General features: G+C 43.1%; 1 protein-coding gene across 1 annotated transcript; it reads right to left on the bottom strand.

The window, feature by feature from the left end:
* Nucleotides 1-369: 369 nt before the first annotated feature.
* On the bottom strand, nt 370-16,910 carry PPP1R17 (protein phosphatase 1 regulatory subunit 17). Its single transcript, XM_016160277.2, has 5 exons — nt 16,829-16,910; nt 11,496-11,613; nt 8,192-8,344; nt 6,691-6,843; nt 370-951 (listed from the first exon to the last, which is right to left on the bottom strand). Exons 2-5 carry the CDS (start codon nt 11,575-11,577, stop codon nt 872-874), a joined length of 468 nt encoding a protein of 155 aa, XP_016015763.1. The 5' UTR covers nt 11,578-11,613; nt 16,829-16,910; the 3' UTR covers nt 370-871.
* Nucleotides 16,911-17,736: the final 826 nt, after the last annotated feature.

Raw genomic sequence — 17,736 nt, 5'->3', positions numbered from 1 at the left:
GGAAAGCACATTGAGGTCTAAATAAGTCAGAATACTAAAAATATAGAAATGGCCTTCCGCTGACCTTAATTAACTTTTTGAAAGCAAATTCATCACAAAGATTGGCAGTTTACCTATCATTAGTAATGGTTCACTTGTGATACAACTTACAAATTTCAGGACGACATGGTTAAGAGATGCTCTCAAAAATAAAGAAAATAGAATATATTGCTAAGCTTCTCAGACTGACCAGCACTGTCTTCCTCCAGTATTTTCAGCCAAGGCATGACTAGATGGGTTGAGTCCCCCAGTTCACATAGTCTCCTTTAGGGTATCACTTACAAGGATCTTAGGAATGTCACCAGAGACACATGGACTCTTGAGAAAGAATGAAAGAAATAAAAGACCATGTTCTCTGAAGCAACCGTAGAGTTAGAACTCATGCAGTCTTACCTACCTCACTGACAACAGGGAGCTGCCACTCAAACTGGTGTTTGGATGTCAAGTCCCGCCCCGCAGCATAAACCAAGAAATTAAGGGTCTCCGTGTTCCTCACGTTCTTTGCTCCATGAATTGACCCAGAAGATGCAGAAGCTAAACGCTAGAGCTCTCCCTGTTATCTCCTAACTTAGAATGATGATCTGCTTCCTGTTCACTGCATTAGAAAATGAAAATTCAGGAGGTGGTAATAGAAACAAAGCAGATTCAAGAAAGAAGAGAGAGGCAAGGAGGTGACTGGCAATCTGATATAGTGTGTCTTCTGGGGAAAAGGCGTCTGGATCTTAAAGGCAGACTATGACAAAATGAGAGCAGAAACAAGTCTATTGTTCTTTCTAGGTCACCATAGGGAACAAATTTAACCTATTTACAAGTGGTCCCTGGGGAGATATCTTTAAATAGCTATCTTGTCACCATCCTTTTCGTCATCTTCCATGATCACTTTGGGTTTCTCCTCCCTGAGCAGTGTCACACCTGCAAAACAAGACACAGATCTGCAATTAAGTGCTTCTAATTAAAATATTAGCCTTTCGGCATTGACACAGGACGTAAGAACATGGCAACCCAGAAACCTTTTTGTGTCTGCAGAGCTAACAGAGAGAGAGCAAGGGAGCTGGGCGGCCTTATTTGGCCTTCCCAGAGGAGCTGTGACTCAATGAGGACATCACTCTGATTACCAGGGGACTCTCGACCAGGGAGTCAGAGGCGACCTTCAGCCTCGTCTCTACATTCTGCCTGCAGCTCTGTAGGATGGAAAACACGTGAATTTTGGATTCTCAATGTTTTGGATTTCTCATTCTGCCATTCAATCTGTGTTGGGCCAGTTAACACCTTCATACCTAAATTGTCTCATGAGTAAAATTAGGATGCTAATACTTACATAAAGGTTATTTTGACAATTAAATAAGAAGTATATAATGATGTTTAGCACTGTGCCACACCTGTGAGCAACTAAAAGCCAGTTTTTCCCTTCCTCTCACAATTTTCTAGTTTATTTTCCTTTTGTAAAGAACTGGTAAGCCTCATGAAGTCAAACGTCAACAGATTTTACTAACATCTGGGGAAAATATTGAGCTGAGGCTCTGAATATGCCATTTCTAAATGCCAGTACTGGTAGATAAAGTTTACATACTTTAGAGCAAAGTGAGAAAATAAGGAATGTGTACTGAGGTTTTCATACAGTTAGAAGGCTATAATTTTAAAAAGTTGTTCTTTTATTTCAAGATGATTCTTTGTCTTCTATGGGGATTAAAATCTCCTTTCTTTTATGAAAGTTCAGGAATGTTAAATGGTTGCTTTTTCAGCATCCTACTAGGCAAAATTCAAAGCTTCTTATCCTACGTTGGGCTCCATGATATTTTATTTTTAAAAGTTTACTGGTTTGTGAAATTCAGAAGCCTAAGCTCAATTTTCTAGACTAATCAGCCTAGAAAAGGCCATCCGAGATCTGGGAGGTCCTGCTTGTGCTGTGTGTGACTTGTGAAGTCGGGCCATTTTAATAAAAAGGCAAAGGAAGCTACGATTCAAGGTCGGTCCCTTGTGACATCTGTGTTCTCACTCCAGCCGGCCAGTTTTGCCTCTCACCACCTCCTTGCACTGGCCCCCACTCTCTCATAATTAGAGATCTTTCAGTCCATAAAGCATTTCATAAAGACCTGAACTTAAGGGGAAGAGAGCTGTGTACCACAAGAGGCCTCTCTACAACCCTGAGATCCACTCAACAGCAGCAAATTCATAAAAACTATGTGTTAATCTTGATGGCTATTCATTTGCTTCAGTTGCTAGTTTGTTCACATGGGTTCTTTACCAATTAGCCGATATTTATTGCAGGAGAAAACAATTTCAAGAGTCTAGCTGAAACTAAGCCTTTTACATAAATCACTTATGAAACACAGTGGGAGGCATTTTTCTCTTCTTCCAGCTGCATTGAGGTTTGGGTTTTTATTTGGAATTCAGACTACCTTGGAAGGAGAACACAGAGTTAGCTGTGCGGAGCCTGTTAACTTTTTATTCTAATTTCCTTGATATTGCTTCACAGGAAGCCAAATCGGGGGTCAATTAAAAGTGAGCAAGAGCCTTAAACTGTCCAGATCCCAGTCAGCACTCTGATTATTTTGGGTATCCCTGAAGCCTAGTCATGAGTATCTGAGGAGGAAAGAAGTCTTGAGGTTTTAGGGAAGGGAGGAGCCTGTTTAATCAAGGCCAGCCCTTCCCAAAGTGGGCTAGCTTTCCAGAGGGACATGGGAAATAATTGCAAATGGAAAGTGAACTAGCATTTGTATTAGTATAGTTAAACATTAATTTTTAATATCTTATAATGAGAAATATATGGTAGTTCATCCAAATCTTGATTTCATGAATATCGTGGCTTAGAATGAGGCTTAAATCACTCACATCTATTTATAGCATCTACATACAATTGCTACCTTCTGATTCTTGATGCTTTCTGTTGTTTGGTGATTTGAAGATTGAACAAGTTTTGTTAACACATTGGTCTTTCTGGTTTACCCAGTCCTGATTCCCGTGTTCTCTTGTGGGAAGCAGAAGGTATGTTCTCCAGAGCCCGAAAGCTGCCTTTGGTGGTCATTCAGTGCTTTGGGCAAAGGACTGAACCTATCTGAGCCTTAGTTTATTCATCTGCAAAACTGGGGGAAAAAAATTTGTATCTCCCATAGTGAGTGATGCCACCAGATAGAGTTAGGCTAACATCCTTTCACGCATCCACCACACCTTAATAGAAAGCTTCATTAAAGCACTTTTCACATTGTAGGAATCACTGGAAAATACATTCCTCTCCCCCACTGAATGGTGAGGTTCTCACAGAATATTTTAACATCCATACAGTGGGGATTTAGAAAATGTCATTTTTTCTTCCCTTCTGCTCTCTATGGGGGAGTTTAGGGAACTTGGCTGCTTGTTAGAGCTCCTGTGTTTTTAATGCCAAAGCTGTCAGTCCAAGGTCTCTAAAGGTCAGTTAGCCTTGCAGAAAGCTGCTTAAGGCCATGACCCCACCCAGAGCACCTTCTAAAGCTGGTCACCTGCGTTGTAGATGTATACCTCTGATCTAAGTGAGCCAGGCTAAGATACTACCTCTCCAGGTAAACTACACCTGAGAGAATGCTCTTTTCTCAGCAGGACATAGGTGTCACTTTCAAGGGACATATATCTTCTATCTATAAGCACATACTAAGCTTTGCTCTCCAAATGCTCACAGCTCATGGATCACTTTTCCAGGAGACCCCTCTTCAATAATTCTAGCCTCATGATTTTTTTACTTTCCCTGGTTCCTTTTGCCACAGATTGCAACTAATGACTTCTTTTTCCTTAAGCACATCTCAGCTACTCAGATCTGACCAATCATAACCCAATGCTCCCTGCCCTGCAGCCACCAAGATGGGGGCCCCTGGCAACTGTGGGCCAAGTTGAGAGCAAACCTTGGGGCGGTGATGAAGCCTGAGATGACTCCTCAGTGAGGAGTCGTCTGGCAATTGGAATCCGTCAGATAAACTCATTAACCTAGGGGAATGGGGTAGTTAGTGAGAGATTTAGAAGGAAGAGCAAATCTCTGTCCAGTCTTCTCTTGCCAAGGGCTAATGAGAGAAGACATCTCTGGAGTGCATTTGTCTGTGAGTTCCTCGCTACATTCTTATAAGAACCAATGCGAGTTTCTCTGAACATCTGCTGAAGGCTCTATCCTTATCAGCCTAACTAGCATTTCGATTACTGCCAAATCTTTAGATACTAAAAGGCTCTTCAAAAATAAAGGGATTCAGCTAACATGCTAATAAAAGCTAGAATCATAGAATGCGATCTATAATTGTAAATACGACACAGAGATTTGCTGATTCGAGGAATTTCATACTGTGTACAGAGTCTGTGGATATACAGTCCCCCCTCAACCCCGCCTCCAGCTCTGTGTACTTTTCACTGTTTTACAAACAATTTTTATTCAGCTGGAAGCTGCTCTCTTAGGATGCAGATATTGAGATGCAGGCAGTATCTATTACCAGATAAACAGCTCAACATTTTAGGAAGTCCCTTGAGTCAGCAGGTTTATGTGGAGAGGTAAAACATGGAGGCCAGGAAAATTCTCACCTTTAGAAATGATTTGACTTATTTCAAAGAATAGAAGCTTGAACAGAGAATGAAGGGGAACTAACATTTTTTGAGGTCTTTGAATAAGCTGGTACCTGTCCTAACTGCTTTATATGCTTTGTTTAATTGTGTTAACAATCCTAGAAGATAGGTTTTATGGTCCTCCTTTCAGAGATGGATGAAACCAAGGAGACTCTGTGTTAGTTGCCCAGGGTCACAAAGCTAGAATGGAGCAGATCCAGAGATCAGACCTAGACCTTTCTGACTTTAAGTCCCATGTTCAATGCTGTATACTAAGGTGACTCTTCAATTATTTTTGTTTCTCTACCAAGTCTTACCTTAGAAGGACTTCAATAAACACAAATATAAGAATGGGTAAAAAAATAAATCTCCTAATGGAGAACTTGAACTGCAGAATTATGACTGCCAGATAGAACTTATTAAAAGAACACAAATACATATGGAGTATCGCTATATAGAGGGACTGGACTAGACGTCAAGGTCAATACCAGTAACGTAAGTCAATCACAGGCCGGTTCTCATGAATTCATCAAACGAGTCATTGGTGTAAGTCAACTGAAATAACAGCTACGATAACAGCAACAAGAACGATAAGAATACTAAAAGGGGTGACGGTCTTGGGATTTGCATGCCCATGTCTAATACAGAGCTAGTTCAGGACAGAAAAGATTCACTTTGGACTTGGAGGGGTCTGTTAGCTGAGACTTCTTGCCAGCTAAGCCTTGAGAGGTGACTGGAACCTGGACAGAGGCAGGACTTGGGGGAAACGTGTGATTGGTTGCAGGATCGGTGTAGGTGGGAATGCGTGTAACCTACGAGAAGCGTGGCTCAGGCAGGTTCGGAGCCTCCCAGTTGGCCTTTCTTTGGTCTGTTTCTCCAGAGAAGTGCCTCTTCATGCTCCGCCCCTCCTTGCCTGGTCTGCTCTTCAGAAATCAGTGATTCTGTCTGCACTCCTGACAGCCTTTTCATGATGTCTTCTGAGCCATCTTTCAATTTTTTTCTTTATTAAATGAAATAATGGGGGAACATGGTTTTATAGTAATAGCCAAATGTCACCTCCTCCCTAAAGTGTGCCCTCTGGATTGCTATAACGCTAAAAGTCCAACCAATAGCATAGTATAATGAAAAAACTGCCCACAGGTGAGACAGACCCGGGGTTAGAACCCTAGTGTTCGATTTTGAGCATACTTTGCTCCATTCATGTATCATCTGATCATCTCATTATCAGTCCATTCAGCCAATCATCCATCTACCCATCCACTTCATCCACAGAAGCCTTCAAAGTGGCTAAGTTACTTAAATGTCTTTATCTGTAAAGGGAAACAATAGCTAATTTATTGTGCTATTCAGTTGATTTTTAAAAATCCATGAGACATGCCAAACTCAGTCCCTTACATTTAGTAAGGTCTCAATAAACATTGATATGTTTTCTCCTCTACCACCCCCTACCAATTATCTATAAAACACACACACACACACACACACACACACACACACACACACACACACAAATACACTGTCTTACACTCTGATCATGAATGTACGTGTCTTATTTCCCAACTTGCACAAGAAATTCTCAGGGAAAAGATTATACCTCACACATTGGCTGCCTTCAAGCCTGGGGTTGTGCACATAGTTCAGTAAGATTTCTTGGTTTAATTCGACACGTATTAAGATAGCTATCATTTTTTTGAATCTCTCTCTCCCTCTTTCTCCTGTTTTGATGGTTTCGACAATATATCTAGGTGTCTTGGGAGAATCAGCCATCAGCTATAGGATCGTAATCTGTAGAAGACGGGGTGGGGGAGTCTTCTCAAGGACTCACTGACATTTCTATTGCATCAGTTTGGTAAATCTGACCAGTTTTGCTGAAGCATGAGTAAATCTCTGCCCCGCCCCCCATCTCCATGTCAGCCCTGGGAGAGCTGCAAATGAGGGTAAACCTGAAAGGCAGCCAGAAATGCTGCTCCTCCCCCAGAGCACTTCCCTGCAACACAGATTGCCAGGACAAAGGTCACGCCCGCGGCACCTCCAGATGGTAGGGGTCTTGACCCGTTCCCATCATCCCCTGCGAACAGCCTGCACCAGCTCTTTTACCTGCGGCAAAAGGGGACATGTGCAGGGCAGGTGTGTCTTTTCTCCTTGGCTTTTTCTGTTCCAGGTCAGTGTTATGGAGGGCCGGACTCGTTCTGCCCTTGGGGTGTCTCTCTTGGACCTCGTATCTTTTAATTAAGTGTTCCGAAAGCACACCTGCATAGTTCGGAGAACAGAGGGAGAAACAGAGTCAAAACCATAACCTCATTCACAAAGAATGTACGTCATATTTGTACCTATATGGTCATCGATAAATCTTTTCAAATTATTTTATAAAAGCAGTTTTGTTTTGTTGTTGTTGTTGTTGTTGTTTTTTAAAAAAACAAGAGTTAGTAGTATCTATTGAGGCTACACTGGAGAACATTTTCCAGGTGAGGTTTTTACATGCCTGATTTGAAATTACTATTATTGCCAGCGTCACGTGTCTGAGGAAAGTGAAGCAAAGAAATGAGCCCAAGGCAATGCAGCTCTGAGGGGTCAGAAATGGAGCCCAGGTCCGTCTGCCTCCAAAGTCTGTCTGGTCAGAGGGATGGATTATTTGCTGCTCTGGGAGCCATGCCCCCCACTCTTCCATGACTTAATTAGTTGCCTACCTCTACCTGCCTGGCTTCTCACCTCTCTTCTACCTGTGAAAATTTTTGTCATTGTTTATAAACTCTCTGAAAACAGACTTCTCTACAAATTTTCCAGCATTCACTGACCAGACTAAGCTTCTGGGGTCTTTAACTAAGGGCGTCCCTTATGACGTTACTTCCTAATGTACATTTCAGCTATTTGTGTGCTTTCATTATTTATTGATTTAAAATTAAATTTATTGGGATAACATCGGTCCTTCCCAGAACTCTGCGTTCTGTTTACTTTGTCTCCCTCCAAGTGGGCGGAGAATAAAGAGGGCATTAAATAAGCGACCTGGACGGAAGGAGACAAGGAAAGAAGACGCAACAAATTTTCAGGAATAAGTATGCCACATGTCACAAGCTAGCTTGTTACAGAGACACGTTAGTGTTTATCCGACCGTTTTGCTTTTCTCCCGAGCACATGGCTGGGCTGCATTTCTCAGCCTCCCTTGCAGTTCGGTGAGGTCTGCGACTGACAGAAGCGGCGTGGGCCACTTGCGGGCCCGTCAGTCCTCCTCTCTGTCGCCCTCGTACCTACAGGATGCTGGTGCGTGTGGTGACTCTGGACGCCATGTGCTGATGACGTCTCCACCTCCATCAGCCTGAGTCCCTGAAGGACCTCCGTTTGGAGCAGAGCCTGCCACCCTTCGCCCCAAACTTCCAACTTGGTGAGTGAAAACTAAACCTCTGTTGTGTTACGCCACTCATATTTTGGAATTTATCTGTCTTAGCAGCTAGCCATATTGAAACCAAAACAGATATTGCAGATATTGTACCATTGATTAAGAAAACAGCCGCATTTTTAAGGGAAACATGGCAAGACCAATGTGCTCCAGTGGCAAGCGGCTCCCTTTACAGACATGCAAACTGACCTCATCGCCCGTTACCTGGTATAAACGGGGGCATGTGCAGTGCCGGTGTATCTTTCCTCCTTGGTTTTTTTTGGTCTGACTCGATGTTCAGGGCGACCTGTACATTTTTCCCCTTTCTTGGCTTCTTTTTGAGTTCACAGTCCTTAATGAACTGGTCCGAAAGATCATCTGATTTCGACAGGATGCAAAGAAAAAGACAACATGAATGAGTAAGGGCCTAGTCACAAATCGGTTGGTTTCCAATTCTGCCTGATGAAAGGGGCAGAAACCATTGGTCTGAAAAAGAAAAGTATTTCTTTATTCTGGCTTCTTCTACAGAGAATTTTAGTAGCCTTGCATAATACCTATACCAAAATGGAAAAGTAGAATTCTGTAAAACTCCAAATAAAGAGAACTCAAATGAGATGAGTACCCAAGGCAAAGAGGAACTTTAAAACATCATTAGGCAAGCCGTGGAATAGGTCTGAGTTACATTGCTGATGGGAGAATAAGGTTTTCTGTGCTAAAGGCTCCTTCTCCATGTCCTCTGCTCAAGGCTCGCTCTCTTTGGAGCCTCCCAGGGCTGGAAGAAGCCTTATGCGCTCGTGGGTCTTACATTGGGTCCTCAGTAAATTGCTCACTCGCCTTCACTTCCATGGCCAGGCAAGTCACAATGATGATTCACACTTGGGCTTCAGCGTTAGTCTGTTCACTGTCCTGGCTTCGCGATTCTTCTGTTTGCCCCCTATGTAAACCCAAGTCCCTCTTGTCTTCTTATTTATCTCTTTACTCTTTTCAGTCCCCTGTAGCACCTCACCAGAGCTTTCGAGGTCTGAATCTATCATCACATGTTTATTCGATCTGATCACTTCTTACCCCATTGAAGGACCTTCTTTAGCCCATCTTATTCCCCAACCCTTTGGTTTAAGTTGCTCTCCATTGAGCTCTTTTGTCACGATTCTAGCACCTGTTCATTCTGTAATGATTGATCTTCTGTTCTAGACAGAGCCGTCTTAGAGATTAAAAATTATGTCGCTTTTATAATTTTATTCTTAATTGCCTCTTCTTCCTATAAATGCATATCGAATGGTGAAAGTTGGTTAGACTGATCTGAGTTCAAATCCTGACTCTGTCGCTTGCTAGTTCTGAGAACTTGGGCCTTAATTTCTAGGAACTTTAATATTCTCTCAGCTTTTAGTGTGTGCGTGTGTGTGTGTGTGTGTGTGTGTGTGTGAGAGAGAGAGAGAGACAGACAGACAGACAGACAGAGACAGAGAGAGATAGAGAGAGACAGAGGTGGAGAGACAGAGACCGAGACAAAGGGACAGAACTAAATTAGCTAAGGCTGGTAAAGCACCTGGTACATTTGACACATTTCGGATGTTCACTCCGGCCATCGCTCACCCCCTAACACGTTCCACTGGGCCCAGAGGAAAGACCCCCATCTTCATAAGTCCTTCTATATTGACCTGTCCTGGGTGTTTATTCTCATTTCCTGAACATCCACAGCATTTTTGCTCACGTAACATCTTTAAAAGATAATTTAGTTATTATTTCCACGTATGTTTTCTTTGCCCTCTTTGCTGACAGGTATTTTGTGTTGTGTCTTGTTAGCAATGATGAATAAATATTTACTACATATGTGCTCGAGTGAATGAAGTCAAACATATTATGTATAAGGAACTATTCCGTTAGGATTCAAAGAGGCTATAAGGCAATAAAGCTCTTTGTGTTTTCACTTTAGTTTTGTGGGTCTAGGTATAACCTGTGTCATTCGTTCACTTATTTATTCCAAAAATGTTGGAAAGCCTATTTTATGCCAGGCCTTGAGCTAGACTCTAGGACTAAAAGGACAAGTAAAAATGGTCCTTGATTTCCAGTTGCATGTGGTTTATTAGGCTTAATATCTGGACGATCCCTTGTTTTAGAAAACCCAATACATACAAGGCACTGAACATCAGAAATATTTAGTAACCATACATCATTATGGCTGTCATCAAAAGATCACAATGCATAACCGAAAAAGCAAATAGCGTCATTCTCTTGGGTCTAAATCAAATAGTGCCATATTTAATAGTAGCAAATTATTTCCTTTTACCTAAAATATTTTATTAGTTGCTATTCCATCATTTCGATTTAATAAACATTTATTGAGATTGTACTATGTGATTTCACATCATTCTGGTGTATGGGATGGACTAATATCTTCTCTGATTTGTCAATGCCTGTGTTTTTACCATATCATCTTGAACACATTATCTCTTTTGGTTCTCAAACCAAGGCTACAAGGAAGGTGTACTCCTATCCCCAATTTGCAGATGAGGAAACCGAGGTTTGGAAGGTCAGATAGAAGGCCAAAGGTCACACTGCTGGTGGGTGCTGGCATCAGGATTATAGCCAGGTTCTTGGGACCATTAAACTTAATGCTCAGGTGAACATGCAACTTTAAAGATTTGTTACCACATAATCAGTTAATTTCCTCCCACATTATATATAACATAGACATTTGTTGAATGACTGAGTGTTGCTCAGAGTGGGCGCAGCCTGTCTTTGGGGTCTCCAGGTGAACAGGCTGGATATGAACTAGTCATAGGTCACCATTCAACCCCTGGAGGCAACTCAGCCAAGACATTTGTTTCAATTCTGGCTTTTACTTCAATTACACATTTTCCCATTTTTGGAGAAATATCGAATATAAAATATCTTGATGGCAAATGGGGAGGGAGAGAGGCTGGGGGTGTCATAACCAGGCGAGGCATAAACAAAGGCTATGAATATGCAAAAGGCCCATCCATCAAAGACGGAGCGGCTCATTTTTAGAAATGGGTAGAGGCAGAAATGTTTCTGGTATTTTCATTACAAAGGTTATGCAGAAAGTCAGTTCTGGAAAGGAAACAGATTGACAATAAAGCAGAAAAAGGCTATTTAAAATTCTGTCTTGATAGACAGAGATATTTGAAATATTTTATTGGCACTACACATGGCATGTAAGTGTGCTAGGAAATACTGGATGTAAGCTATACTGCCGCATTCCATTTATTGCCTCAAAAATGCTCTGCCTGGAACTCTTTCAGACCCTGAAAAAGATGATAATGCCTCTTCTCCCTCCCTCTCTCTCTCTCTTTTAACGCTAATGAACTTCTCTCCAGCGCTTCAGCTAATATTTACATGGCAGACCCCACAGACCCATGACTATTTGTCTGTCCATCTGGTGTTGGCTATTATCAGAAGACACAAACCGTCAGGGTCCAGGGGACCTCCTTCTCACTTGCCCGCAAACTGAATGACAAAGACCTCTGCTTTCTGACTTCCACTCGTGACATGCACACTGGAGCTTTACCTAAGTGGCTGCAACGAGGGTCGAGCTTGTCCAGTCTGTCTTCTGAGAGCTCCAGTGGCTGCATTTGCTCAGTGGACATCATCAAAGGCGGGCGGCCGTGTGTATTTATTCTGTGGCGCTACAGAAGTATGAGATACAAGTTTATCAGTATGTCTTCTGTTCATTCATTCATTCATTCATTTTTTTAAATGAGTATATTTATTGAACATATATTATTATGTTCCCAATTCCATTCTATATTTCAAGTCTGTATCTTCTACTTAGTTACTAGAAGCTCTAATGTGAGATTTAAGCCAAAATAGATGAATCTCTCTCCCTTGCCCCCTTGTCACACACACACGTATGTGCGCACATACACATGGATTTATTGGTAATTGTCACGTATCAAATATTCAATGTTTGCCCTCTCTCAGAGGCACTGTGGGAGTTTCAAGATGAACACTTGTCAAGTCTGAATTATAAATGAGTTGGCTGAAACTTACAGAAAATCTCGATTAAACCTCGCCTATATTTCCTATGTTGAGTTCTGCAAAGTAAGATTAGTCCTACTTTGTAGATGAGAAAACTAAGGCTAAGAAAATCTAATTAACTTATTTAATCGCACATCTATTACGTTGCCAAACCGGGATTCAAATCTACTTCTGCAGACTTCCACTAGATACCCAAGTCTCTTAAAAATACTGTGCATTTGGTGAGTCCTAATTGAACAAGGCTTCTGCTTTTTGACCATTAAATCCTGTAACTATAAAGTAATGAGATCTCCCTATCCATATGATGATGGTGGTAGAGAGGTGGTAGGGACAGATCTAGGTCTTGAAATTGATCTTTATTATTTTCTCCTCAGAGATTTATGACAATAAAGCAAGTCTGTTTCCTCTTCCCTTCCCCCATCCCCCATTTTCCCTAGACCACAAATCCATTAAGCTTTTCAGACCTATTAGTTGTAGCAATTGTCCAGGAGAAGTGTAAATCCAGAATGGACATGTGTCAAGTCTGAATGAGAGATGCATTAGTTGAGATTTGTAGAAAACCTTCATTACAGTCTGCCTAGTTTCTGCTACTTGAATTCCTTTCAGATAATTTTTTACTCATGTCCTACCATAGCAAGAATGACTGGAGAGGAATAACATTAAAAGGACCCAGTTGATCCTCTCCTCTTGATTCTTGGATCCCTGGCCTGCGGGTGAACTCAGACCAGCCTTTGTTAACATTTTGAGCTCATAGAATCAGTTCACCTCAGTTGTCTTATGTGGGGTAAGCCAGTTTTCTCAGGGATAGCTAGAGAGCCTCTCCCCCTGCAGGCTGAGATCATTGCGTAGCAGATGGAGCCATTAACGGATTACTTGAGCCGGGCTTTTAGTGTCGCTCAGAGTAGACTGATGATACTGAGTGATTTCAGCAGAAATCAATTTAGACCATTGTGTTTAGTGTTTGTACAGAGACTTCCAACTCCCTGGAACCATAAGAAAGTATGCTGTTAACTTGGGTGGCCCACCCCCACCTGCTTGAGCGGAGAGGAAAACTGTGGGACCCTCTCTCAGGACGAGTGGGCTCAGTGCTAAGGACTAGAGGCAAAGTTACAGCCCTGAACACAGGCTGTGCACCTACATAACCAATCTTCCTCCTCTTTGGGCAGAAACACATTAGCTCTGCCATAGACTTTGTGCTGAAAATCACCCCATTGAGAACCTGGTCAAAGTATTCATTCTCCAGAAGAAACCGAGGCTCAAAGTGGTTCAAATGCCCTACCATTACTCACACACTTAGAGTTAGAGTCATCATTTGACATCATGCCTCCTACATTCTACTCCAGGTCCTGTCTGACAATAGTACCTCTCTCCATCTCTCCAAACTACGGTAACTGTTCTTTATACTTAGACCATGTGGCTGCTCCTGTGTGCTCAATAGATGGTTATTTAATTTAAACCCAAGCGTTCGAGCCAAATGGATCTAGGTTAAATCAGAGCTCTGTAACTAAAAGGCCATGTGACTTTGATGAAGTAGATACATCTTAATGACATAGTGAGAGTAAATGGTGCCTAAGTGCAATATAATCACTTGTTCCCTTTCTCCCTACAACCGATTGCTGCTGTGATGGAGATTGCAAAGGCTGGCACCTTTGTACTGTGCACCTAGACTAATGCCCAGGGACATCTGTCTCTTTCCACACCCTCCCTCCCCCTTCTTACCCTGTTTTCTTATCTGTTATATAAAGATGATAGTATCTGTCTTACAGAATTACTATGAAGATTAAATAAGATAGCTTCTTACGTTGCATATCGTAGGCACTTGAGTGACCATCATTGTTATGTAACATCATTATGCAGACTGATGAAGACCAGGCGTACAATTGAAAAATTCTAAAAAGCCAGTGAATCTTTCATTTTCATCTAGCTATTGAACCATGGGACAACCAGCCCTTATCTGAGCAAAATGGCTATTGCTGTTCTGAACTTGAGAGGAGACTGCCCTTGGGAGATAAACTGTGCAAGCGGTAGAAGTCCCTGAACAAGGCAGGGGTATTCAGTTATTAGTCACAAAACCGACACATGCTTCCTCCCAGGTGAGCACCTACTGTCTGTGGAGAAGCAACACTATTTTAAATCAGCGGAAATGAAAGAATGATGGCGGTGAACTGGCAAGCCTCTGTTTGCTAGGGGGCTGAGAGATGATTTTCAGATTTGGGATTTTCCATTACAAAACTACCCCGTGCTGGGCAGGGATATGTTTTGCCCCTGGGATTAGACGACACTTTTATTGCAGATGATGTCATTACGATCTTCTTGGCAGAAAACCTTTACACAAGGGAAAGAACAAGTAAGGGGAGGAGAAGGATATTTGGAGTTTAGCATTGTCTTATTAATAGCAGTCATGTTACCCGCTTGTTGAGTGTTAGCATGAGATGCCCCCATCTCCTGACCCCCTCTCCATTTCTATCCTCAGTGAGAAGGGGTAAGACTATCCGCAGAGAAAGACTGAGCCACTGTAAGACCGGGGCTGGTCTAATTCTTGAACTAAGAAGCCGAATGCTTCTACTTACTAGTCCTGATTTGTCCTTGCATTCCTCTCTTTAATTCGGTCTCCACCGCAAGCACTGTTCCCTGTCCTGCTGCCCTGGGAAGGTTTCGTCATCTCCCTCGGTAGCTCGTTGTAATTTGGGAACTTTCCGAAGCACCTGCTCGTTGTTTCATGCCTAAATACCTGCTCCTCTGGGTCTTCGGATTCGAACCAGAGGTTGAGAGCCTTAAGAGATGCTTTGCGTGTGTCTCATACCTGTTCTCTAGTACGGAGATTTGTGACCCTTTAATACCCTCTTGCAGTTTATTGCTTCATTGTAGTCCCTGGGTTTTAGAACTCACACTGCGACAACTTGGACTGCCGCTGTGTCGATGTTGGCCTGCCCACCCTCACCTGAAAAGCCTTGGGCCACACATGTGCTGTGGACGTCAGGAAATAATTCTTATTACGACATTCCAGAGGGGCTCGGGATACCACAATCACATGCATTGCTTTTGCAGCAAAAATATGAATATTTGTACTAAATGACTTAACTAAAGACTACAAAAAGATTTGTATCCTTTTAGGTCACATTTTGCTACCAAACGAATTTATGTTGGACCTAACAATAACAACAGCAACAACAACGAACTTTTGGTTTTCAGAGCATTTTAGATTTCTCAATGAAAGTATAAAGAACCGTGGGCCTGTATTATTTTTTCCATTGCTATTGTTTAAAAGAATGTGGGTGGTTTGCTGTAGCATGTATAACAGACCAAGTGAATCATTTCAGGGGTTTTAGGAAGTTTTCAGGCCCCCAATGCTAAATTCTTGCAACTTCTTCTTGCGAATTCTTACATTTGACACCCCTTCCTCCCCCCCCCCACCATGTTCTTTTTACCCCCCACAGAGAGACGCTTGTAAAGCAAATATCACTGAGAGAGCAAATATATTAACTCATGTAAGACGCAGGAATTATTAATGACATAGGTCACTTTCTCTCGAGAACTGGAACTGTAAGGTCCAGGGAATTGGGTGCTCTGGAAGGAATGCCACTAAGGTGCGAAAGGACAGGGACCCAGAGCAGCTTCCAGTAAAGCTGAGGACACAGGTAGGGGAGACGGCTCCACTAGCTCAGAGCCAATGACCACTTCAGATAGCAGTGCTATTTCTGCAGCTAAAAGATGGGCCAGTTCACTCCGAGGTCAGAGGCCAGTCTGGGCATTTTGTCCTCTCTCTAAAAATTGAGTAGATTTCTCAGTTGGGTGTTCGAATACACAGTTTAATTCGTGGACAGAAAATTCCTCGGTGACTACAGCATTTGATGCTGGGAGGCAACGTGAGGGAGAAACAGATGTTAGGTAATGGTACCAGCGCCAGCTGGGTGAACTTGGGGAAATTATATGTCCTCTTAGAAGCTTAGTTTTCCCGTCTGTAAAATAGGCGGGATTGTTGAGAATATTAATGATACAATGTGTATAAAGCTCCCAGCTCAGATCCCGGGACACACACGGACACTTTAAGAAGTGCGAGTTGCCTTCTTTGCTCTTTCAATCCTCCTCTTGTGATTTTAGCATGCATATCTAAGTCGAATGATTGGAATCATCCCCTCGTCCCAGCTCTGGCCTTTTCTGAAGCTAATGATGAGATCAGAACAATACAAGGTATAAACCAGTTGCAAACACCCTTTGCCAGGCCTTCGGAATGTGGTAATGCTGCTTCTTAGGAGTGAGCTGACACGTGGCTTAGTTGTAAGGCGTTCTAAAGAATTTCCCCAAAGTAATCAGGACTGGCTTTACTCAATGGCAGAGAAAGCTAGAAGGTCCGCAGGTCCACAGGCCAATGCGGTGTCTGGTTGCAGTGCCCTCTGGTAATGTAAAATTTATATCCTTTGTCATATCTCTTTTTTACCCTGAGGACTGAATTCAGATCAAAAAATGCCACGTTTTAGGTCAAGGTTGCTCATTTGGAAGACCTAAATTTGCAGCATTCCTGGAGGGGAGACTGTTCCTTGAAGTAGGGCGTGGAGAGGTTTTCTGATCAGCACACTCGCCCCAGCCTTGGAAAGTAAAGCATTCCCTTCATCTCAAAACTCCTCGCTTTAATGTGTAAGGACTCTGGCTCTTACAAGCCTCGGGACTCCAGCTCCCTTGGAAAAATGGCTAAAACGTGGTGACTTTTCTAGTGCACAAAGCCCCAGCTTCAGAAGCTTCCCCCCCCCCCCGCCCACTTCCTACAGCCTCCTTTGTCCCAGCAACAATAAAGAAATTGTAACTTATCGGAAACTTGCTTTTCCCCCCAAGAAAGTTCTCTGAGTGAAGATCCGAAGCACTTACCCGTCAGTGCCGGTGCTGGGATGAGGTGGCCCGGAGGGGAGGGCGTGTGTCCTGCCTGAAGCCCTGCCGGCTCCTCTGCTGAAGTGGCTGCTACTGCTGCCGGGCTCCAGCTCCTCTTATCCAGGGACCAGCTGCCGCCGTTGCCATGGGGATGCTCTGTTTCTCAGGCGCCAGGGCAAGGGGGATGGAGAGAGAAAGAGGACTACTCTCACGGCCGCTGCTCCCAATTGCGATAATTGTCCATTACAAAACACACTACACAGGGTCGTGCTTCGAGTACCCCGTGCGCAAAGCTGGAGAAATCCAGACCAACCAACTAGATCCTTTAATCCCCATGACGACCCTAGGCAGTAAGTTTTTTTCCAGCCTGACTTTGCAAATTTGGAAACTGAGGCACAGAAAGGTTAAGCAGCTTGCCCCAAAGGTGCTACGAGCTCATGTTAACCCACACTTCCATTCGAGTTTAAATGCAAAGTACTTGCGCTCACCTCTGCTGCCTCTCAGAGCAGGGTTATGATGAGAAGAAGAGAAACGGTCTCAATGGCTGAGGTCTAAAGAAGGCTTCCCGCGTGCTGCACATAGGGACTCAGTCAGTCCTCCTCACAGCTTCGTGAGGTAAGCTGCTGGCACCGTCCCCGTTCCACTGACGAGGAAGCCGGGGCACAGAGCTGATCAGCCCTCTGCCTAGTCTCACCAGTGGTGAATGGTAGAGCTATGGTTTGAACTGGGCACTTGGATGCTAGAATCCATGCTCTTGACAGCTTTGCGGTACTGCTCGCCAAAGGGAGAATTTCAGAGAGAAACGGCGCACAGCAAAGAAAGCAGCCTTCACCATAGAGGTCGGGGTGCGGAGGCTGGGAAAAATGTGCTTCTCCAAAGGAACTAAACCAGATGTTCCAATATTAGGA

Source organism: Rousettus aegyptiacus, unplaced genomic scaffold, assembly GCF_014176215.1.
Source record: "Rousettus aegyptiacus isolate mRouAeg1 unplaced genomic scaffold, mRouAeg1.p scaffold_m13_p_13, whole genome shotgun sequence".
Lineage (NCBI taxonomy): Eukaryota > Metazoa > Chordata > Mammalia > Chiroptera > Pteropodidae > Rousettus > Rousettus aegyptiacus.
The sequence above is the reverse complement of the archived record's forward strand: the minus strand, read 5'-3'. Positions and strand labels throughout refer to the sequence as shown.